The 24986-nt window shown below is 37.4% G+C and overlaps 1 protein-coding gene across 1 annotated transcript in view; it reads right to left on the bottom strand.

Moving 5' to 3' along the window:
- Positions 1-24986, bottom strand: part of IFT80 (intraflagellar transport 80) — a 183342-nt gene that overhangs the window by 36066 nt on the left and 122290 nt on the right. The window contains exons 11-18 of the mRNA XM_004704111.2: positions 22977-23051; positions 19423-19586; positions 12981-13045; positions 10307-10442; positions 9539-9686; positions 7959-8130; positions 5276-5365; positions 4981-5153 (exon numbers count right to left, since the gene is read on the bottom strand). Coding sequence (XP_004704168.1) covers positions 4981-5153; positions 5276-5365; positions 7959-8130; positions 9539-9686; positions 10307-10442; positions 12981-13045; positions 19423-19586; positions 22977-23051 — 1023 coding nt within the window. The remainder of the gene's footprint in view (positions 1-4980; positions 5154-5275; positions 5366-7958; positions 8131-9538; positions 9687-10306; positions 10443-12980; positions 13046-19422; positions 19587-22976; positions 23052-24986) is intronic.

The raw sequence follows: 24986 nt of genomic DNA on the forward strand, positions 1-24986 counted from the left end.
ATCATGGGATGAGAGAGACAAACATGAGAACAGTAGAGAGTGAGAGGTGAAAGCTGAAGGAGAACAGAAGACTGGTATCACAGCTGGAAGTGTATACGTAGAAGAGGAAGACCAGACAGAAAGATCAAATAAGCACTTATGGTTAACTAAGATGAAAAATTAGACTGGAGATAAGAACTGGAAATGTTACAAGAATGCAAATAAGAAAGATGATGACTCGTATTTCAGACGTAACGAAAATAAAATAAAATGAAGAAGTTGAGCAGCAAAGGGGCAATTTTGACATTAGAGATTTTTAAAAGCCTAGGATCAATATCAAAGCCCAGTGGCACAGTGAGTTAAGCTACCCACAGTGTCAGTGGTTCAAACCCACCAGCAGCTCTGCAGGAGAAGCATGAAACATTCGGAGCTGGGAAAACCTTCATCAGATTTCTTTAAAACTTCAAAGTATGCTTCTGTAAAGATTTGTAGTCACTCCTGGTGGAGCAGTCCTACTGTTTTATAGGTCATTATAAGTAAGAATCAATGATAATGGTTTTGGGGGTCTTTTTTAGGACTAATGATACAGGGTTGAATTATTTCTCAATTCCCTAAAAGAAATGAAGTTATACTTAGAATAGTATGAGAGGAATAGCAATTAAAATGATAGGCAGATAAGTTCATATCTAACAAATATTTTTTATAAGTATATTAATATCAGGGACAGATGAATCAACCACAAGCAAGTTTTTAATGTAAAGTGGGCAATCATTTCCTAGATGCTTTCCTTAGAGGACCTACTATTGAATCTACTCATAATTAGATCTGTTGGCATAATAGGTCACACACTGGACTGTAAACTATGAGGTCAAAAGTTTGAAACTACCAGCTGCTCCAAGGGAGAAAGACGAGGCTTTCTACTCCCATAAAGAATTACAGTCTCAGAAATCACAGGGCAGTTCTAACCTGTCCTGTAGGGCCACTGAGTCAGAATTGATTCTATGGCAGTAAGAGCTTTTGACGTCATCAGTAACTATATACTGCCTAAGACATCACTTATATGGTTTGAATTGTATATAAATTTTCATCAATCCATGAATCATTCATTCAGAAATAAAAATTCAGTATCTAACAGTGGGCTGCTAAGCACTAGCTGGATGGCTCAAACTCACCAGCCGCTCTGCGAGGGAAGGATGCGGCTGCCTGCTCCCACAAAGATGTACAGTCTTTGAAACCCCAGACAGCAGGAGTGAAGAACGTCTGGCCCTCGGGCCATCTAAGGTCAACAGAATCCTCCTCCCAGCTAACATCACCGGGGAACCAATGAGAAGCAGTTCCGCCAACATAGTAGCGGTAATTAAATGTTTGACCAATGTGGTCCAAGAATGATTTTATAAATATTAAAAAAAAACGGTATAAAAACTGTTCCCCATCACCCCTGCTGAAGGTCACTATGAATCAGAATCACTATGAGTCAGAATCGCCTTGATGCCAGTGGATTTGGTTGGTTTGTGGATATAACATGCATTTTGTTGTTAGCTGCCCTGAAGTCTACTCTCAACCCATGGCAACCCCATGCACAACAAAACCAGGATGCTGTCATCCATAGAGTTTCGTTGGAAACACCACAGAGTTTCTGACTAATTTTCAGAAGATTGTCAGGCCTTCCCTTCTAGTCCCTTTGTTCAGGATGTTCTGTTTTAACATGTTGAAAAATAATAACAAAATAAAATAAACATGTTCAGCAGCATAACAACATTCAACCCTTCACTGACAAATAGGTGCTGGCTATATGTGAGGGTCATTGGCTGGGTATTGAACCTGGGACTCCCATAGAAGGTGAAAGTTCTACCACTGAATCATCACTGCCCTCCCTATCACGTATAACAAACAAACAAACAAACAAACAAAAACTCCAAACTTGTTGCTGTTGAGCTGCACCCTATTCATAGCAACCCTACAGCTATTACAAAATATTTCTAACCCTTGAGGAACTTAAAATATAGAAGAGGGAAAAAGGGCAGCAAAACAGAACCCATTACTGTTCAGTTGACTGGCTCATAGGAACCCTGCAGATTAGGACTGCCACATACGCTTTCCAAAGCTGTAATCTTCATGGGAGATGACTGCCACATCTCTCTCCCCCCGAGTGGCTGGGGCTCAAAACACTGAGCCTTTTGGTTAACAGACAAGCACTTAACCATTAGACCACCAGGACCCTTTTAGAAAGGACAAGATAACATAAATATCTGAAAGGAGCATTAAAGGATAACAAGAATCCATTAAAAGAACATAACTATTATTGCATGTACTATCTTTAATTGCTATTTAAATGCTGTTGATTATAAATATTGCCTGGGAGAGATCACTTCAAGTGGGTCTTAAAGGATAAGCAGACCATGGGTCAACCAACGTTTACTGACTGACACATAGTAAACGTTTGATAAATATTTCTAGAGGAGCACTGCCAAGTGAGTAAGAACATTGGATAAAAATCAAAAAGTACCTACTATAAAGAGATAAGGAACCCTAGTGATGTGGTGATTTACTCATCTGGCTGCTATCTGTACGGTCAGCAGTTCAAAACACCAACTGCTCAGCAGGAGAAAGGTGAGGCTCTCTATTCCTATAAAGCAGCGGTTCTCAACCTGTGGTGGTGTCGAAGGACTCGTTCACAGGGGTCGCCTAAGGCCACCGGAAAACACAGATTTCCGATGGTCTTAGGAACCAGACACAGCTCCTCTATCTGTCTCCAGGTGGGTCCACCCACATGCAGACACGCCCACATACAAGTACCCAGCGTGAAGACTCTTACCCATGCTACACCATGCTTCAAGACAAAATTTCATTTATTTGTCATTAGAAATAAATATTTCACAATATATAATTAAATATTGTTTTGTGATTTATCACTATGTTTAAGTTCAATTTTTAACAATGAAAATACATCCTGCATATCAGATATTTACATGATGATTCATAACAGTAAAAAATTAAAGTTATGAAGCAGCAATTAAAATAATTTGATGGTTGGGGGTCCCCACAACATGAGGAACTGCGTTAAAGGGTGGTGGCATGAGGAAGGTTGAGAACCGCTGCTGTAAAGAGTTACCACCTTGGAAACCCACAGAAGCAGTTCTAGCCTGGAGTTGCTATGAGTCAGAATCAACTCAATGGCAGTGAGTTTCTTTTATGTTTTTTTGTGACTAGATAAGATAAAATGCTTCCGCCCTTCAAGGAGTTTATAATGTGAAAAGAGAAAGATGACATAAATATCTGCAAAGTGAAAGAGATAAAGAACAATCCAGCAAAACAATATAAGAGAATAGATAGCCTATCTTTTCCTATAGTGGCTGGTGGGTTGTGAACCACTGACCTCAGGTTCACAGGCTCATACCTAACCCACAGCACTATTATTCATACTCTATCTCTTTCTAAGACAATTATTTCAGCTCTTATGAATTATGAATAAACTAAGGACAAAGAACAATGGCTTGTTCATTTTTGTACAGTTAGCAAACATCTTTCATAATCCCTTAAACAGCTGACCAATAATAATGAATCTGTATAGACAAAGGACAAAAAGAGGGTGGCAAAATTATATGAGTAGTATATATAATTAATGCATAAATTAAATAGACCCTAGTATGTCAGTTACATAATTTACCATCTGCCATCATTATGACTACTTCTATTCAAGGGAAATATAGGATATTCAAGGTTTTTGTAATTGAAAGACATAAATATGGGAGTGCTTGTAAGCTCAGAGAAAAAGAAAACATGAAAGGAATATGCCAATTCTATAGCATAGTCCCTGCAGGACTATACAAGCACTACAACCTAGTTCACTGACAGACACGTTCCTGGAAAGATGTGTGGAGGAACCAAAGGCGCCATAGAGAGAGAGAGTAGTCTGCTACTCGGTCTCGGAAAGCAACCTGTCCCAGAGCTGAATGCAGTAGATCACGTCTCACTAAAAACCTTTCCTTCTTTCCTCCATAGCATCACAAAGCTCTCTTGGCTCCTCTTTGCCTGCCTGATTGCTTTATCCCAATCTTCCTGTGGACTTCTCTCCTTGCACCCATCACATAAATGCATTTGATACCTTCCTATTCTATACAACGCCCAAGCAATTGTATCCATCCTTCAGGCTTTAGCTACCATCCACTTGTTGACTCCTGAATCTACATTTCCAGTTCATGAGGAAACCTTCCCTATGAGGTCCAGCAAATCAACGATTATCACTTAGCTCCCCACAAATATTTCAGATTCAACCTAGCTAAAACTGAAATCTTCCCTACCACGTCTGCTAATTGTACCACCATTTGATGAGTTACTCAAATCAGAAATTTGAGAAATAGGCTACATTCCCTTCTCATCTTTATACTCCTGAATTCTAATCAACCACAAGATCAAAAGAAGGTAGCTATCTTTAACGGCAAACTACTCCCAAATGTAAGTATCACTAACTTCTTCCGTGGTAGTGGTAAAATATTGCTCCTGTTGTTAGCGCTGTCAAGTTGGCTCTGGCTCACAGCAACCCTTTGTACAACAGAACAAAAGTCCATCCAGTCCCGTGTGACTAGGTTTGAGCCCATTGTTGCAGCCACCATGGCAGTCAATCTTGTGAAAGGCCTTTCTCTTTTTCACAAACCCTCTGCTTTATCCAGCATGATGCATTTGGAATCCCTTCCAACCCGAGGGACACCTCTTTCTGCACTGCATCACACAATGTCCCACTGCCAGTCATTATGTCACTCAGAAGTGGGCAGCCTCTTCCTTCTTCCCAGCCTGTTCTTAGTCGGGATGCTCTGTTGAAACCTGTTCACCATGAGTGGCCCTGCTTGAATTATTGGTGGCAGCATTACAGTGACACACAAGCCACTGACAAACCAGGAGGGAAGAAACTATTAAATACAGTGAAAATGTAATTTGTTACATGGCAGGTGGAGGAATGCATTAAGATTAGTCAGATTTTAGAATAAAAAGCATTTTTATTACCTTTCCCAGTTGTAGAGATTAATATTGATTTGGATCGCTTGATATACAAGACCAGCCTGAAGAAGTACTATTTCAGCCTCCTGTATGTTCCCACTAAACATTAGTATGTGGGCCATTTTTGATTCTTTAGATGGAAGATTTTTTATGGAATTTATGTATTGAACCTTATCAATCTAAATAAAGAAAAATATTTGAAATGGTTAGTAAGAGAGACGTGACAAATTATAGGAAGAACATCCCATCCTCCCACCCCCACACACCCCACACCACACGTATGTCAAGACTGTTTACTTACTTCACCAATTGCTGCATAGGCTATTTCCGCCGTAGTCATATCTCTGTTAGCAACTGACATGGCAGCCAGGCACGCCCACATGGTTTGTTCCTAAGGTTAAACATGAGAACAATGATCTCAACTCTAATGCTAAATTGCCTAAAAATAAACAATGATTTAAACACCCATAATAAAAGTATAAAGAGCTTCCAGCTCCTATATGAAATGCTGGCTACTAATTCAAAGGTTGGTGATGTGAACTACCAGCAGCTGCCAGATGAAAGACCTGACAGTCGGCCTCCCTAAAGTTGACAGCCGAGAAAACCCAGCAAGCGGTTCTACTCCATCATGCTTTGCTTGAGTCAAAGAGGACTCAACACGACCTAACAACAACAGCAATAAAATTAGGTCTAATTTTTTGAGACTAGTTTAAGCATTTAATCACATTCAGAAGAGTTGTGCAATCATCACCACAATCAACTTCAGATTGTTCTCTGACTGGCAGCAAGGTTTAAAATTAATAAGCATAGCACTGAAAAAAATTAATTATATGGAAAATACATTGTGGTCACTTTGTAAAAATATATTAGCACATCAACAACTTACTTTGAATAACATTTTCTGAAATGTTCTATACTTAATTATCAATGATAAATTTCTGAACTTAAAAGATACTTTTAAGACAATTCAAGGTTATAAACCTTCTAGCCTGTTGATGAAGTATCAAAGAATATAATTTACAGGAAACAGGGAAATAGTGGGGTTACCTGACAACACCAAATGGCAGATTTCTACAAATAACCCATTGTAAGATAAAGTATTAAAAGTCATTTCACAAAGGTATATTCTAAGAGATGCTAGCTGATGTTCAATAATAGAAATCTGTGGCCAAACATGTTTGGAAAATGCTGGATTCATCTAAGTTTGGAAAGGCTCAGCTACAGCAGGGGCTCGTAAATGCACTGTACGCAAGAATCATCCGAGACATGTAAAATGCCCGGGTCTGGCCCCAGATCTAATCAACCAGAATCTCTGAGGAACCAGACTTGAAAAAAAAGCTCAGCCTGTGGTAGCAATTGTACAACTCTGCCCGATGGGATTGAACTAAAGAATGATATATGTATTAACTCCAAATTAGTAATAAATAAAATTAGAAAAAGATTTTTAAACAGAAAAGAAAAACCGCTCCGGGGATGATTTTACAAGGCCAGTATGGAGAAAGGATCGCTGTTGTGTTCTACGCCATCATAGCCATTCTAACTCGTAACAGCCCTGAACGATACCCACCTTCCCCAAGGACTTCCTATTTTAAGAGAACTTTATATGGGAACCGGTCACCAGGTCTTTGTCCCCACAGACTCACTAGTAGGGTCAAACTGCCAACCTTTTGGTTAACCGCCAAGTGTGTAGCCATCATGCCCCAGAAAATCTTTAAGGAAAGCTACTTCAAAGACTAAATTACACAGGAATATTTATCATCTTGCCTGTATCACTCCTGTCTTTATTTCTCAAACGGCATCACCATTCTGTTTTCCAGCCCTTTACGAAAAACTAAACTAGTTTAGGCTAACACCTGTACTCTTAATAAATGCTTGCAAAGACCAACGAATGGATGACTGGTATCTGTTTACCTGGAGTAACAGAGGAAGGAGGGTCAAGAACAGGAGGAGGATATGAAATGTCTGGCTAATTGCTCTCAGAAACTGTCGTCTTTGCCATGAGACTAGAAAACTGGAAGGTGCCTGGCTACTGTTACTGAACATTTTGATCAAAGATTCTATAGAAGAATTCTGACCAAAAGAAGGGACATGCAGAACATAAATTCAAATTCCCATGAGCCTCACACTTTCTGAAGTCAGAGGCTGGTGGTACCCCTGAAACTATTGCCTAGAGATAACAGTCACACTTGGAACCTTAAACCAAAGATATGTTCTTCTTACAACCAAATAGTTTACCTTACTACTAAATAATGTCTGCTTTTAGCATTGTGCTCTTTTAAGATCTGTCTATAGGGGATCAAATTGACAACAGAGATTTAGACAGGAAGCTCAGAAGGCAGTAAGTTTGTATCCATGGAAACGGAACAACTAGAAAAGGAGGGGAACAGTTGCACAACTTGAAGGATGTAATCACTGTCATTGAATGGTACACATAGAAACTGTTGAATTGGCGTTATATTCTACTGTGAGTTTTCTAAACAACAAAAATAAAATATTGAAAATAGAGCCAAAAAACTATGTGCTGTCGAGCAGAGCTGGTCCATAGGGTTTACTTGGCTGGTGTCTTTATGGAAGCAGATTGCCAGGTCTTGCCCCCTGCGGTGCTGTTGGGTGAGTCTAAACTTTACTCTAGTAGTCGAGTGCGAACCATTTGTGTCATCCAAGATTACTTGCTGCTAGCTTCCATCTCTCACTCGCTCGCTCACTCCCTCACTCACTCGCTCACTCATTCACTGTCATCAAGTCGATTCAAACTCAGTGAGCAGAAAGCCTCATCTTTCTCCCTCAGAGTAGCTGATGGATTTGAACTGCTGACCTTGAGATTAGCAGCCCAACACATAACCCATTAGGTCACCACCGCTTCTTAATTGCCATCTAGTCAATTCAATTCATGGTGACCTTTTACTGTATTCATTTCCCATCTAGCACACTGGTAACCCAGTACACAGCAGATGTATCGCCATGGATTTTGAAATGCAAAATACCTTGACAAAGCGGCAAAGCCTTACAGCATCTTCCCATTTTGAACTGCTTACATATTCATGGAGTATGGCAGGATATGGTGAAATGCTGATGTGAACCAGGGAGCCGTCAGCTCTTCTTACAGTGACCTGATTTCCAACAAAACTCACAATATGAGGGTTTCTACTGAAGTCACTGTCAAAAAAGAGTGAAGTGCTAGTCAAAGTCCTATTTGGAGAAAAAAATGTATATGTAAACTATATTAAATTTGAGGCGTGGGCCCCTAACATACATATGAAGTCTCCAACTCCCAAATGCGTGAGAGTTACGTAACTTCAGGAAAAATGTACATCTTTCCACAGACATTGGAATCCAACTTGCTATACATATTTGGAGTAAAATATTAAAACAGTTTAAAGTGGCAAAAATCATTACACACTTGAGAGCCATTCCTAAAAGCATTTGAAATTACCTCATGTGTGTGACAGAGAATTTAAAGGTAAACCACTGTAAATTATAAAAAATCACTTTGCATCTTAGCTTTTAAATGTATAAAAATGTACAGAAAATAAAAATTAAACTAAATTCCAAGATTTTCTCATAAAAAATAGCAAACTTTATTTTTTAATAGAAAAATATCAGTTTTAATACATGCTTGCGTTAAAAACAAAACCATACACTTCCATTGAGTTGATTTCAACTCATAGCAACCCTGTAGGGTTGAATAGAACTGCCCCTGGGAGTTTATGAGACTAAACCTTTTTTTTGTTTGTTCAACAGGTTATTGGCATATAATATACATATACTATTCAATGGTTCAATCACATCAAGAAGTGCTGTGCAATCATCAAAAATAATGAACTTTAAATAAAGAAACTAACATCTGTTCATTAGTTCAACTGCTTTAAAAAAATAAGCTATTGCCTATCTGTTTTTGCTAAGATGTGAACTTAAATATTAAATATGAACTTAAACCGAAAAGCTAAATTAATGCATAGAGTAGAAAAGTCTTCTGTCAAAAGTATATTGTCAAAAGTACAAGACCTTCTTGCTTTTTTTAAAGAGAACTCAAGAATATAAATGCATTTGATTCTCTAAAGGCATATAAAGAATTAAAAAAATAAATAAACCCTACACTTTCCAATAGCCCTCTGCCCCTTCATTTCTAATACCAACTTTAAAAAGCAATTCTAGTAACACCTGCCCTCCCAAAAGTCTCAGTATCAATGACACACTGATTGTCAGAAGGCTGTACGCATCACTGAAAAATCTTCAGAGTGCCTATATTAAAACCACTAAACTACACTGAAAAAATTACCACTGGGTCACCACGAAAATAACATTAACCTTAAAAGTTTTATTCCTATAAAGGACAAATAGTTTGGATTATACATTATTTTCAACTAATTCCATCACTTAAATCTCATTTAACTAGCTTTAAACTGACAATTTATGTAGTTGAATCCAATTAAAGTGAAAAGTACTTTAATTAGTGGCAGAAGCATATCACTCCATGTAGGATTAGCAATATTAGCAGTTTAATCACAATTCTGTTGGACTTTTGTCTAGCACAATAAATAGAACTCTACGCAGCAATTGTTACCTTGCATCCCTTTCATGTAAGGTCTTGGCCAGAATGTCTCTGTCCACATACACTGTATTGGGGTAATACCACACTGTAAGACGAGTATCTTGAAGTCCACAGAGGATATTGCAAGTATCACTCCACGCCAACGTATGCACCATGGTTCCTTAATTTTAAAAGAATGTTACTGTATTATTAGTCCCAATTTAAAAACATTGAAAAGCTTCTTTAAAAATCAGCTGGCATACAATGGCAGCAAGATGGTCAAACTGCCCACCCTCTCAACCCCTTATAGCCCCAAACATCAGAATGACAGCCCTGAGGGCACCGGAAGAGAGGGAGGGGGGAGGAGGGGAGGGGCAGCTGATAGCATTGATGACTGTATAACCCACTCGAGGGGAGTGAATAAAGAAGTGTATGTGAGTGGATAGTAGTGGATGGTGGAAAATACAGCAAAAATAAATGAATGATCAGCTGGCATAAAAAGTCCAATTTAATTTCTAGTAGGTATGACTAGTTTCTGATTGCATAATGAAGAGAACATGTGCCAAAATTTATATAAGACGTTTGAAAAGACTTGAATGTACTAGCTAGAGCTCTTATATTTTTAATTTACTGGTATTATTTCAATTCCAATTTAGCTATAGCAGCGAAAAACTTGCTACTACAAAGATGAGACTGTTATGAGAGCAAAACATTCGCAGTCCTTCAAGCAAGCAAGCTTACAGAAAAGACCTCAGCAAGCAGAAGATACGATCTGAAATGAATTAAACATGTTCTTTTTACCAAGTTTGATAATTTGCTCTTCCTTTCCAAATCGTTTAACTGAGGTAATGTAGAGATCTCTATTTTTATCAATGAAAGCAATTTTTCTCTCATTGGTAAGTCCTTTTTGATCCAAAGCAATTTCCAAGATTTCATTCTAAAATTTAAAAATAAAAAGACTGGATGGGTTGTGGTGCTTGACGTTAGTTCATTTTAATTACTTAACTATTAGAACATTTCTTTCGTAAAAGATCAATCAAGTTTCATTCTTCCACTTAAAATGAGAAAATGTCCATTAAATAATTTCAAGTACTGATATACTAAGAGTTCAAAGCTGTAATAAAATGTCATTACTTTACCTAAAGAAAGAGGGGAAAGTGCCTTTTAAAATACAATCAAACAATATGTATTTTGATATGATATAAACTGATAAACACCCCCATATATACTCCTGGCCGACCTTTAGGAGACAGGGTGGAAGGATGATAGAATTCTGTGTATCCCGTGAAATGTCTGGGGTGATCAGTGAGCTCCCCAAAACAAGTTACTTTAAGTAGATGCCTAGTACCTATATTTTAAAGATGTGTAAGAATAACGTTATGAGAATATGTGTAATTATATTTCTAGAGATTCTTTAAATACCCATTCCCTGTGAAGCAGGAAACAACTCCACGATGTAGGTTTTCTTATACCGACTTCAGTGACCTTGCTGAGAAACAGAGAAACAGGCACAGACAGAACTTAACACCCAGACTTCTGACAGTAAGGTCGGTATTTTTCCCACACAAAAAAAGTATTTTTGCTGCACTTTACACAATTGATGTGTGTATGGATTGTGATAAGAGTTGTATGAGCCCCTAATAAAATGATTTTTTAAAGTATTTTTGCATTAATCTATTATACTACTTGACTAGCTAATAAAATACATTTCTGTATATTGACAGTAACAGGTAGAGTAGTATTTTATGTCACCTGTGGTTTCATTCCAATTCAGTCCAAGAGAGATTTATCTATTGTCAATTAGATTTGACAACTTACTGAAAACTCTGAATTCAACTAAAATCAGGATCGCATCCCCAAGTAATTGTCATCTAGGCATACTAACAATAGCACATTTAGAAAAACAAGTGGATGGATCAGTATAAGATAGACAGCAATTCATAGCACATTAAAAAAATACATCTGCCCTGGGTATATACTACAATTTTTACTTTACGAAAGAAACAAAGCTTCTACACATATCAAGGATGCATGAAATACAACTATGGGCATTTTCAAAATAAAGTCGTTTCAGAGAAATGGATCTTCACCATAAAGAATTGCTTATCATCACCATCAAAAGTACCCAGTATACAAGTATGTTTTTAAACAAACACCATTCACCTTGGATAGGGTTCTCCCACCTAAGAAATCCCAAATCAAAGATGAATAGTAACATTAACGCCTATGTACACAGTGGGGAGAGACCCCTACCCCATTCCCTCTTCCTCTAGCAGGGCGCTGCCCTTTCCCTCCCCTCCCCCTTTCCCTCTTGTCCCGTACTTGTCCGTATTTTTGCCCTATTCCTCTCCTTTGTGAGGGGTCACAGAAGCAGCTCTGTGTCCATTACAACCTTCTCCTTTGCCCTATAGTAATTAATACCCATTTAATTAAAAATAGACAGACTTAAGCCTTAGAATTGGCTCTGTCATTCTTTTGGGAAGATCTGAACTGTATTCCTATTATTCAAATGTAAAAAGATAATTACAAAAAGAAAAAAATACAATTTAGAGTGACACTGGATTAGGAACAAACAGTAATACTAAAAACATCTTTTGGCTCTATTATATTATTTATTTGGAGGATAACTAGTCTATGCTCCTAAGTTTACTTTAAAGCTAAAAATCAGAAATCAATAAACAATTCCCAATTCAAAGTTATACTTCTCTAGGGAAAATTTTTTTTTTAATTTAACAATAATCTTAAAAGCAAAAGGAAATGCTGTTTAAGAACAAGATAACTTTAAAAAATGCACTCTACTGCCATCTAGCCAGTTCTGACTCACATCAGCCCTGAGGGACAGGGATGAGCTGCCTCTGTAGATTTCGTGAATGCAGTAACTCTGGGCAGGGACTAGGAAGCCTCATCTTTCTCCCGTGGAATGGCTGGCGGTTTCCTAGCCCAACCTGTAACTACTACACCACCAGGGCTCCCTTCAACTCAAGACATTTAAAAAACAAAAACATATTTTCATTTTCTGAGGGTCAGTATAAGTTTGAATCAACTCAATGGCAGTGGGTTAGGTTTTATTTGCTGACAGACTTTACAAAAGCCCCGGTGGCACAGTGATTAAGCAGTTGACTGACAATTCAAAGATCCATGGTTTTAATTCATCAGCAACTCCACAAGCAAAAGGGTGGCTGTTTGCATCCTTATAGATTTACAGACTTGGAAATCCTATGTGATAGCTCCACTCAATCCAGTAGGGTTGCTATGCATTGGAATCAACTAGGTGGTAATGGGTTATCACAGACCTTACCCAGTGCTTTGTCTTTAATTGTAATGTTTTTAGACAAAATACTTCATGTAGAATGTACTCCCATTTAAAATCTAAAACTAATCTCTCTGTTTTTCCCTTTAAAATGAAAATAGTTCTTTCGTTTAAAAAGTAAATAAATAGTAATTATTTATAATAGAAATACTTTATATCCATTACCTTATGAGAAAGAAGTTTTCCATCACCCAATGGTTTCCCAGTTGATGCCTCAAACAGGAAGATAACTTGGGGGCGGGGGGAACAACATAAATGAATTAGCTATAGTATACTTTTATTGGTAATTTTCAATGAAATTATCAGATTCCTCATGAGAAATTAGTTAACTCTCTGAATCACTGAGTATCCTTCAACACATAAGATCAGCAGCATCAAAATCATATTTATTCATGGGGCCAGGCCACATTGCTTATGAACCAATTTTTAAAATCATTTTATTAGGGGCTCATACAACTCTTATCACAATCCATACATACATCAATTGTGTCCAGCACATTCGTACATATGTTGCCATCATCATTCTCAAAACATCTGCTTTCCACTTGAGCCGCTGGTTTCAGCTCATTTTCCCCACTCCCCCTTGAACCCTTGATAATTTATAAATTATTATTATTTTGTCATATCTTACACTGTCCTATGTCTCCCTCACCTACTTCTCCGCTGTCCACCCCCCAGGGAGGAGGTTATATGTAGACTTTGTAATCTGTTCCCCCTTTCTCCCTCACCTTCCCTCCACCTATGGCCACTCTCACCACTGGTCCTGAGGGGTTCATCTGTCCTGGATTCCCTGTATTTCCAGTTCCTATCTGTGCCAGTGTATATCCTCTGGTCCAGCCGGATATGTAAGGTAGAATTGGGATCATGATAGTTGGGAGGAGGAAGCATTCAAGAACTCCAGGAAAATTTTATATTTCATCGTTACTACACTGCACCCTGACTGGCTCATCTCCTTCCTGCAGCCCTTCTGCAAGGGGATGTCCAATTTCCCATGGATGGGCCCTGGGTCCCCACTCTGCACCCCCCCTCATTCACAATGCTATGATTTTTTTGGGGGGGGTCTTTGATGCCTGATACCTGATCCCTTCAACGCCTTGTGATATTACAAGCTGGTGTACTTCTTCCATGTATGAACCAATTTTTAAATATATATTCCTTAATTAAATTGTTATTAATAGTATAGTGTTAATACTCAAAAGGCTTAAGGTGATTTATGAATCATGATGTGATTTGTTATTTTTATTACTCCGTTTTCAATCAATATAACATCAAAGACAATCATATTACACAGACAAAAAGGGCTGAGTGCTTACTATACAGATAGGCAATGTATTATGTGCTCTTCAGCTCCCTGTCAATATATATTACCAACAATGGAGAACCTCCATAAGGCATTAGTATTATATTACACATGGCCTTGATATGGAGTCTTCAACTCATAGTTCTAGAATATCAAAATGTTTGGATCCAAGCTGGGAAAGTCTTTAGAGAATGAATATTGTCACAAACACTCAGGGTAACTTGGGTCTCAGTCTAAGAATTTCCCTGAACCCCTCAGGGAGAGATTCTAAAACATCCTTCTCCATATTTCCAGTGCTACTGATTGAGTTGTGTTCCCAAGCCCAACTATCCTAAACCTTATACCTGTGGTTATATATCCCATTTTGGGAGGGGCTTTCTATTGTTAAGTTAATGACAGTATTCATATAGGGTGCATTTTAAGTTTATCTCTTTTAAGATATAATAAAAGCAGATGAAGCAAGAAAGCAGAGAGGGGAGAAGACGGGTGCCATGCCACTTGAAGATCACCGAGCAGGGAAGGAATAGACACTGAAAGGTGACAAGGACCTTCCCGTAGAGCCAACAGAGAAATCCTACCCTAGAGCTGGCGCCTTAAATTCAGCCTGCTACCTCCTACACTGTAAGAAGAATAAACTTCTGTTTGTGAAAGGCACCCACTTGTGGTATTTCTGTTATAGCTGCACCAAGTAACTAAGACATCCAGCAAATTTCCTAAATTTTGTGAGTCTAGGCAAAAAGATACACATGAATGAGAATGCAATTTACAAAATGGTTATTTTAACAACTGTATTGATTATGTTTAGAATTACTTCTGAAGTATTTTTCTTTGTGAGAACTATTACCAATGATTTCTTGTCCAACATGGTAGCTGGGAAATAAGCTCCAATATTAAAGTGAGGCAAATATTTCTATATTGCTTATTTTCTCATATATAATCAAGAGTTGATAATAAGACAGATAAACCATTTACTTGGTAGTCATCAAAGAGATATGAAACACTAGTTAAAATAACATCAATATAAAAGAATATTTTTAAACCATAAAAGCTTTTGATGTGACAGTTCAATTTAACACCAAATTAACTTATAATATCCCCAATCCTCATCTCATATACTGAGGCGAGGGGGTATTTGTTAGCCAAACCACCTCACGACAGCCCACTCTGTCCTTTACCTGTACATTATCCTTCTACTTTGGCTCGCTTCCTCCAAGATATTCTACGAACTATGTCTACCTTTTTCTGTATCTTTAAACATTCCTTTTTGGGTTCATTCTTCTCAACATAGAAACATATTGAAGTCATCATTGAAATACACAGAAACACACACTCACACCCCCAAAAATCCAACCCATAATCATCAAGTCAATTCCAACTCATATTGACCCTAGATAGGGTTTCTAATGCTGTACATCTTAATGGGAGTAAAGAGCATCAACCTTGTTCAGTGGGGAAATTGGTGGATTTGAACTACTGACCTTGTGACTAGCAGTCCAACATTTACCCAACAGCATCACCCGGTCTCCTTGGTTCTCACATGTTGTTGTTAGGTGCCACTGAGGTGGTTCTGATTCACAGAGACCCCATGTACAACAGAGTGAAACTGCCTGGTCCAGGCCATCCTCCCAAATGTCATGTTTGAGCCCACTGTTGCAACCACTGTGTCAATCTATCGCCTTGAGGGGCTCCTTCCTCATTTTTGCTGACTTTCTACTTTACCAAACACGAGTCTCAACAAAATCATTATTACTGCTTTGCTTCTCATTCTAAACTTCCTGAAATAATACTCACTGCAGCCACTCTTCAACTGATAAAAAACGGCTTCTCAACCTCACTATACGGATGCAGCCATTCGTGCTTGGGTCACCCATATGTTACCAAATAAAAGAATATCATTTTAGTTTTCAACCTAAGAGATCGTTTTTCATTTGATCTTCCAAGCAACATTGGATACCTTTATCATCTTCTCTTTTATAAAACTCTTATTTGGGTTGCACATAACACCGATGCTTTCTTCCTATCTTAGGCCATGCCTCATTCTCCTTGGTTATCCCTCCTTCTACAGTGGTCCTTTAACACGTGATTGTTCCAAAAGCTTTGATCCTGTTCACCTTTTCAAAATACTCCTCAGCTTGATCGACTTTTACGATATCAACCACTATCTAAACCAGCAGTTCTCCATCTGTGGGTGGTGACCCCTTTGGGGGTCGAGTGACCCTTTCACAAGGGTTGCCCAATTCATAACACTAGCAAAATTATAGTTATGAAGTACCAACGAAAATAATTTTATGGCTGCGTGGTCACCACAACGTGAGGAACTGGATTAAAGGGTAGTAACCTTAGGAAGGTTGAGAGCCACTCATCTAAACGGTGATCATCCGAAGGTCGCTCTTTCCAAGCCCAACTTCCCCTGATGTAACGGAGTAGGTAAAGTCGTGAAAATGACCGAAGATATTGGATTAAAGGATCCTGGAAAAGATGCTGTCTCTGCCCTGCTTGTCTGCCGCAGTATCAAGGCTTCTCCCAGTCTCAAAGACATTGCCTCCTCTTTCCAAAAGAGTGTTGGACTATTTGGATGGTTCTCTTTTCTAATTCCCAAATTATTCCAGCTCAAAACTCATTCTAAATGGAGTAATTTAGAATAACTGAACATACTCCCCAAACGTTATAAAAACAGAAAGACAAAAGCGGAATGTAAATGCAACAATTTACAATACAGATGATAAAGGGTTAAAATATACATAATACTTAAATTATAGAGGATCACACTCTACATTGGTTTCTAGATTTTAGTAAACCATAGGGTGTTAAATTTGAGGTCACTGTCTATTATTCATGAAGGAAATCAAGTTGTAACAACAAATAATGCTCTCAGATTTCTAAGAATGCGGAGAAAATGAAAAAGAAAGAATCGAACAATTTTTAAGCATCCTGATGCTTCAGTAGATTAAGTGTTGGACTGCTAACGACAAGGTTGGCAGTTTGAATCTACCACCTACTCCTTGGAAATAAGATGAGGCAATCTACTCCTGGAAAGAGTTATAGCCTTGGAAACAGTAAGGAATAGTTCTACTCTGCCTTCTGGTGTCACTGTGCGTCAGGATGAACTCAACCGCAATGGCTTTGGTATTTTTGGTATAGAGGGACAAAAATGTGAAACTCTTGGCCTGCATGTGATAAAAAAGTGCTTTGTGTGTGGCTAAATTCAGTTGTGTTGATAGCTAGACAAATTAATAACCTTTGTAATAAAATTCTATGTGGATGAACTTATCTACTTCTTTACACAATTGTAGTAGACTTGGTCTATGTGAAGGCGAACCTATATTTCAGTGTTAACATCTAACAGAAATTGGCAGAAAGAACAAGTAAGGAGCAGGGAACTAAAAAAGTTTGGCTAAATATAAGGAAATGCCCACTTAACCCCCGCTTGCCCACACCGAGACATTCAGGAATCTTGATCATAAGGTACCTTCAGTTGGAAGCAGGTATACTTTATGAAAGTCTCTATCTAAAATATGTGGGATTAAACAATAAAAATTAGAAAATTCTCAGGCATCAAAGATCAAAAAATCATATCAGTGGGTGCCCACCTTCCCGATATGATCACTGAAGACAAATGTGTTCAGAAGCAAATGTGGTGAAGAAAGCTGATGGTGCCCGGCTATCAGAAGATATAGTGGCTGATATCTTAAAGGCTTGAAGATAAACAAGTGGCCATCTAGCTCAGAAGCAGCAGGGCCCACATGGAGGAAGCATGCCAGCCTGTGTTACCAGGAGGTGTCAGGTATCAGGGATCAAAGAACAAAAAATCATATCATTGTAAATGATGGTGAGTGCAGAGTGGAGGCCCAAAGCCCATCTATAGGCAACTGGACACCCCCTTACTGAAGGGTCGTGGGGAGGAAACGAGCAAGTCAGGGTGCAGGGTATCAACTTTGAAATATACAACATTCCTCTAGTTCTTAAATGCTTCCTCCCCCAACTATCATGATCCCAATTCTACCTTACAAATCTGGCTAGACCAGAGGATGTATACATTGGTACAGATAGGAACTGGAAACACAGGGAATCTAGGACAGATGATCCCTTCAGGACCAGTGGTGAGAGTGGTGATACCTGGAGGATGGAGGGAAGGTAGGGTAGAAAGGGGGAATCGATTTCAAGGATCTACATATAACCTCCTCCCAGGGGGATGGACAACAGAAAAGTGGGTGAAGGGAGACGTTGGACAGTGTAAGATATGACAAAATAATAATTTATAAATTATCAAGGGTCCATGAGGGAGGTGGAGTGGGGAGGGAAGGGGAAAAAATGAGGAGCTGATATCAAGGGCTCAAGTAGAAAGAAAATGTTTTGAGAATGATGATAGCACACAATGGATGGACTGTGATAAGAATTGTATGAGCCCCCAATAAAATGATTGAAAATATATATGTATATAGAAAATTCATGGTGATCACTGGGATTTTCAAAGTTCAGATTATAAAAGATAAAAATTTACCTTCCAAATGGTTCTGATTAGCAATTCCATAACCATCTTAAATGTGTCTACTAACTGAATAATGTTTTATTTTATTCTTTATTCCTCCTTCTTAGAGAGGAGAGCTATTAAAAAAAAAAAGAATTATCAGTGTCTTCTCTCATAGCAGGCGTAAGGCACGAAGAGATGGAATGGCTCTGTTTAAGAGCGTTCCATCTCACCCTTACTTGTATGAAAGGTGCTGCAATGGAAAGACCAATATTTTCTAAAGCTGGGGCAGTGGGACGCTTTAATAAAGCGTGCTAGAAAACCCTACAATGGTCAACATACTTATATGTACTGATAAATACAATATCATCTATATTTCATTAGAAAGTAGAACTATTCCTTAGTCTCTTCTACTTCATCAGAGATGTTAATGCAAAATATAGATAGCATAAATAAGATAGCACAATGAACCAATGTTTACTACATTATCAAATGAAGAAAAGGGAATATGAAAATCGACCAATAAATTTTTAATTATCATGCGTTTTTAAGACCTACAATCTTGAATTCAAATAGCTACTGTCTATATTTATTCCTTATTACTGAGCTTTAGTGTTGTAACAATACCTATTTGCTGCGTCAATTGGGCATAGAATGACGATTTTAGTTTTCTAATTAATTCATGTTTAGAACAAATTAGCAGGCATAATTCTTTCATCTAAGTTTAACATATTCATGGATGAGAAAATAAAAGTTAACTTACAATAATTTTATATTGTTAGTAGCTTTCATTGAAATTTGTAAAATATTCACATGGAAAATTATAAGAATGTACTCACTTTTTTCATCAGCTTTGTCTTTTATTGCTATGGTATCATTACTTAGAGACACGGTCTGTGCATTCAGAATATCTGTTCTCATTCCAGGAAATTTTGGAGAAGAAATAAAGCGTCCTTCATAAGAATATACATAGATACCACCACCATCCACAAGAAGAAAATGTCTAAAATAATAAAAAAATGAAAATAAATTGCCTAAAGGAGTGTACTGTAGTACCATTTTTTAATGTTAGAGACTAGTCTATCCTATGCAAAAAATCTAAATCTTATCATTAAGATAATAATTACATAGATGTATAATAGATGAAAATATAAAGAGCTAAAAGTCAATATTGGTTGCTTTGGTTTGTTTTCTGGGTTTTATAAAGGCAATGAAAATCTTATTATGTACAATTCAGTGGTCTCAGCACTTGGTGATATTTGTTCATGGAGTAGTAACCCATATTCTATAATTAAAGATTAAACATTGGTTAAAATCCAAAAATAAATGAAAATGACTCAAAAATGAGGACCAGCACTAGAGGGAGCATTTATTAAAATTAGGTGCTTCTCACTTTAAAATCATATGCTGCCATTCAGTAAACGTATTCCTATTTAAAAACTCGCACAGTTTTTTACAGCAGCGATTCAGGTTCATCTGCTGTGCCGACAGCTCTAATCAAGGCATAGGGTTCTATGTAGTTAATTTTTTACCAAGTCAAAATATACATATTTTATTGTTTGCTTTTCCCTTTGAAATTTATGAATATTAGTTTTCTAATTCAAGCAACATGAAAAGAACAAAAGACAAATGTCTTGCTTTAGAACTGCTAATTGTTCTTTCTTTCTATGGAGATGAGTAGGAAATAAATAAATACAAAAGAAAATGAGAAGTTTTATCTAATGAATACCTCATATATAGATACTTCAATTAAATTAATACTTGAGGTATTATTTGGGTAGTTTATTTAAGTGAGCCCCTGACAGGTACAAATCGTTATTAATGACAACTAGTTGTCCCTAGTAAAAATCAAATCCTTCAGTTAAATAACCAGTTAAGCCAGTTGCTATCAAATGGATTCCAACTCATAGCATTGCCATGCTTGTCAGAATAGAACCGTGTTCCATAAGATGCTTAATAGCTGACTTTTCGGAAGTACGTCTACAACCTATCTTTCAAGGCATCTCTGGGTAAAACTGAACCTCCAATCTTTCCATTATCAACATTAGTAATAATTTGTACCACCCATAAGCTCAAAAACCAAACTCACTGCCATTGAGTCAATTAGACTCATAGTGAACTGTCCCTGTGAGTTTCCAAGACTATAATTCTTAAGGGGAGTAGAAAGCCTTGTCTATTTCCTGGGGCGTGGCTGGTGGTTTTGAAGTGTGACCTTGCTGGTTAGCAGCACAATACATAACCACTGCCCCACCAGGGCCCTTTGTGCTATCCATGAACTAACTCACCTAATTAAACTTCCCAACTGACTTTTGAAAGAAACTACTAAGGATGAAAACAGTACGTGAGGGCTTCAAAATATTCAGTTAAAATAATTCCATTTTCTGTGGATTCCATTTTACCATAACTGTTTGAAACCCCTGTATTTGCTACTCCTTATACAAAGTGATACATCAAATGATTATATATTCTTTATCTCAATACTCAAAGCATTTTTGTTCCTAAATAAGCTTTGAAACTCACTGAGAGTAAACACTTGCATCTTTAAATTCATATATAATATCAGTGACAAAGGCACTTAGTAAAATGTTTTTACCTAATCATTTATGCCATTGATGTGTGCCTTTACTAAGAGCATATTCAATAATATATTTATAAATAAATAAATTTATTTGGCACTGTTCAAGAAAATGGATTTCAGATGGGGTGTTTTAGATGGCTGACATCTCATCTTCTGAATGGCAAAAAAAAAGTCTTTCTGTCTAAAAAATGTATAAAACTAAATATATAGTTATATATTTCAATTTCATTAAGCAGATAACAAAAAATTTGACCTAACATTTTCTTGATCACTCAAGGTCATCAGTATGATGATCATCCTCTTCAGCAGCTGTTTAACTGAAAGCTTTGATACTCAAGAGAATCTGTTTGTGCATCAGAATAATTATACTACTCAGCTACACAGTTTTGTGCTCTTAGTTTTCTCTATACTCTCTTGCCAGGCAGTCACTTTTCTTCCTGTCATTGTGCCAGCCTCTAACAGCCCACCAGCACCGTTCCTCCTTTGGCTTGCTATTTATAAAAGGTTGTGGGCTAGAAACCCTGATAATAACACTATTAAGAGCTGCCTCAGTGGTGAGTAAGGGGATGAGGAATAAAATAGATGGTTTTAGTGCAAAGGTTCTTTGGGAGGCTATTTTAGATAACTGCCGATTATATTGTCATACTTTATCCCACCTTTTATTGGGCTGTAGTTTTCTAAGTCTGACCCTTGATTTGGTAGGGTGTCACTGTTCTTGTCAACTATGCACAGTTTTCATGGAAAAGTGTGTGCTCATGAATAATAATTCTTCCTAGTTTAATCCAGTTTATTGGTCTGGAGTTACTTAGTCCTGCATACATTGAAGGGCTTGGTAGAGAATATTATTTTTCAAACTTCTGACCACACTTCAGTAGTGGCTCATGAAATCAATGAGCTTCAACCAATATTTAAAAACAAAACAGGATGAGACAGAATAGAAAATAGTGGGATCTTCAGCTCACAACTAGTTAATTGCATTCAGTTTGGCTCTAACTCATGAGAACTCCACAATAACAAAATGAACCATTGCCTGGTCCTAGGCCCCCTTCACAACTGTCAGTCGGCTCGAGTCCATTGTTACAGCCACTGTACCCTTTGAGTGTCTTCCAACGTAGAGGGTACAGCAGTACACTAAACAATGTTCTGTTGGTATACAGAGAATTTTCCTGGCTAGTTCCCAGATGCAGACTGCCAGGCCTTTCTCCTCGTCTACCACAGTCTGGAAGCTCAACTTGAAGACTCACTCCATGGTGACACTGCTGGTATTTGAAACGCAAGTGCCATAACTTTTAGCAACATGTAAGCCACCACAGTACAAAATTCTGACAGATGGGCAGTATAAGTCCAAAGCATTTTATTGTTATTTACCTGTTTCACTTTCATTCTTGTTTCATAATGCTAATGTTGTTTGTAATGAGTTTATTTTAACCATTTTAAAATGGTAAAAATATTTAAAATCTTTAGTTTAAATTTCTAAACAGAAGCTATTGGTATATGTGGGTATATATACATATGCATGTTTTTGTATATAGTAAACATATAACATGTATATACACACACACATATGTATGTATATATAGTACACAAACAACCCCCAATGTTTCAAGAACGTAAGGAAATTCTGAGACTAAAGAGTTTCAGAACTACTGACTTAAGAGCTTTTTTTTTATTCTTTCATTTTCCTTTAAAACTATTAATAGTAGACTAGATTGACTTCAAATGACTGATACAGCATTTTGTGAAGGACACATTTTTAAAAGTGGTTTACAATTGTTTTAACCCCAAGTTGAATAGTCAATTATAATAGCAAACTACCTTTCTGCCTGCAGAATCAGGCTAACAGTTCCTTCTTTGAGATCAAATATAAGTGGTGTATTCCAGTTCTTCGTACTAAAAGACAAAGAAAATGGATGTTTAGTAGCATTTTACATACAAAATACCTGTCAGTATATAGGTACTTATTTTAAATAGAGTGACTTCAGGTTTATAGTGACTTTGTATTTACATTTCTCTGGCCCACTGTTCTATAGTCAGTCGCTTACTGCTCTGAATGCAAGTGTCATGCAGAGGCTCCGTGTCTGCAGTACCTAGCACACATTATGTCAGATGTGATTTGAGGAATCCTAATAATAAGTCTAAGTTCTGTCATTTACTAGCTATGTGGGTTTGGACTAGTCATCTATGTTTTTCATCTGACAGATGGGAGCAATATGACATAGTGAAAACAAGATGGGTTTGGGGCTAAACAGATCTGGAGATAGGGTTACCACCTGCCAAGATATGATTTAACTAGCTTAACTTTAAACATTAATTTCCCTATCTGTAAAATGGGAAAAATGATGACTTATGTCAAATGTGGGTGCCCTAGTGGCATAGTAGTTAACATGTTGGGCTACTAATTACAAGATCAGCAGTTCAAACCCACCAGCCACTCCACAGGACCAAGATAAGACTCTGCTCAGGTAAAGACTGACGGCCTCAGAAATGCACAGGTTAGGTCTACTCTGCTCTATAGGGTCACAATGACTCAGGACTGACTCGATGACAGGGAGTTGCATGTGACGTGTCTATGTGTGTGTGTATGTATATACAACACATGTACATATAACATACATACACACATATAACATTATATAGCAAGTACTTGACAAATAGAACCTATAAAAACATGACATTATAAACATGACTATTTTTCTGTATGTCTCCCAGTGTAATTGTTGTTTGAATAATATATCTGTGAAGCATTTTATAAATTATCAAATACTATATGAATTAATCCAAGGATGAATAAAATGAACAAAAATTCCTTTTGCTATCGTATAGTAATGTGATTCAAGAATTGGAATGGGCGTCAAGAAAAAATAAAAATCCATCCTCAAATATTCAAAGTTGCTTCACTGTTTAAAATAATTTTATTACACCCATATATTCTGACTCTTTCTCAATTACTTTCATGGAAATGATTCTTTAAATCAGTTGTAATCTCATATTAAAGCCCAATAGTTAGGGGAGAGGTACAATAAATAAGGAAATTAGTGGGAAGTTTATCTTGGCTAATACAGAGTGTGGCATCCATTTTAAAAAATAAATGTATGCACAAAACAAAACAACAATAAATTAGTAACAGTAATATGTCTAAGGTTAGCAGGTTTGAAAAGGATATGCTTTTGAAGTTGACAACACAAATTATAACATGCTTCATTTTTTCAGTATTTACAATTATACTTCATCTTTTGTAAGAGAGATAGCAGTAATAATTATGCAGTTTCATTAAAAAGGTTACCTTCCAGAATATCTATAAGATATTTGACAACTAAGGTATATGTGAGAAAAATATATAAAGGCCTTAAGCCATATGTTTAGCAGAACAAAAATATTTTCGACAAAACTATTTGAAAAAGCAAATGAAAGTTTAACGTAGAATGTGCATTGCTTTTCCTGGATATTCTTTTCATATAAACCAGCGTGCACTGGGATTATTGTTTTGGAAAACATCATTTTATTACCAAATAAGCAGCACCAGTTTTTTTTTAATTGGGAGCTCTTACAGACATCATAACTTTTCACAGTTCAGTCACATCAAGCAGTATTGGTTTGGGGTGGGAAGGGGATGTTAGGACAAGCCCACAGATTGAGCACCTTGCTGTCCTCAGAAGCTGACCAGCTCAGTAACCACAGCCAGGAGAAGACTAGAGCTCTGCTCCAGATCTCCCGCCTGTGTTGAGTCTCTGGGCTACTAACTCCAGCCTGCTCCTGAGTCTCCGGCCTACTCTGGATCTAGCAGCCACATTTTCTCGAGTTTCCATCCTTCAGTTCCGCACTGTC

Source organism: Echinops telfairi, unplaced genomic scaffold (genome assembly GCF_000313985.2).
Source record: "Echinops telfairi isolate 266 unplaced genomic scaffold, ASM31398v2 ScPeMD7_7420;HRSCAF=8458, whole genome shotgun sequence".
NCBI classification, from domain to species: Eukaryota; Metazoa; Chordata; class Mammalia; order Afrosoricida; family Tenrecidae; genus Echinops; species Echinops telfairi.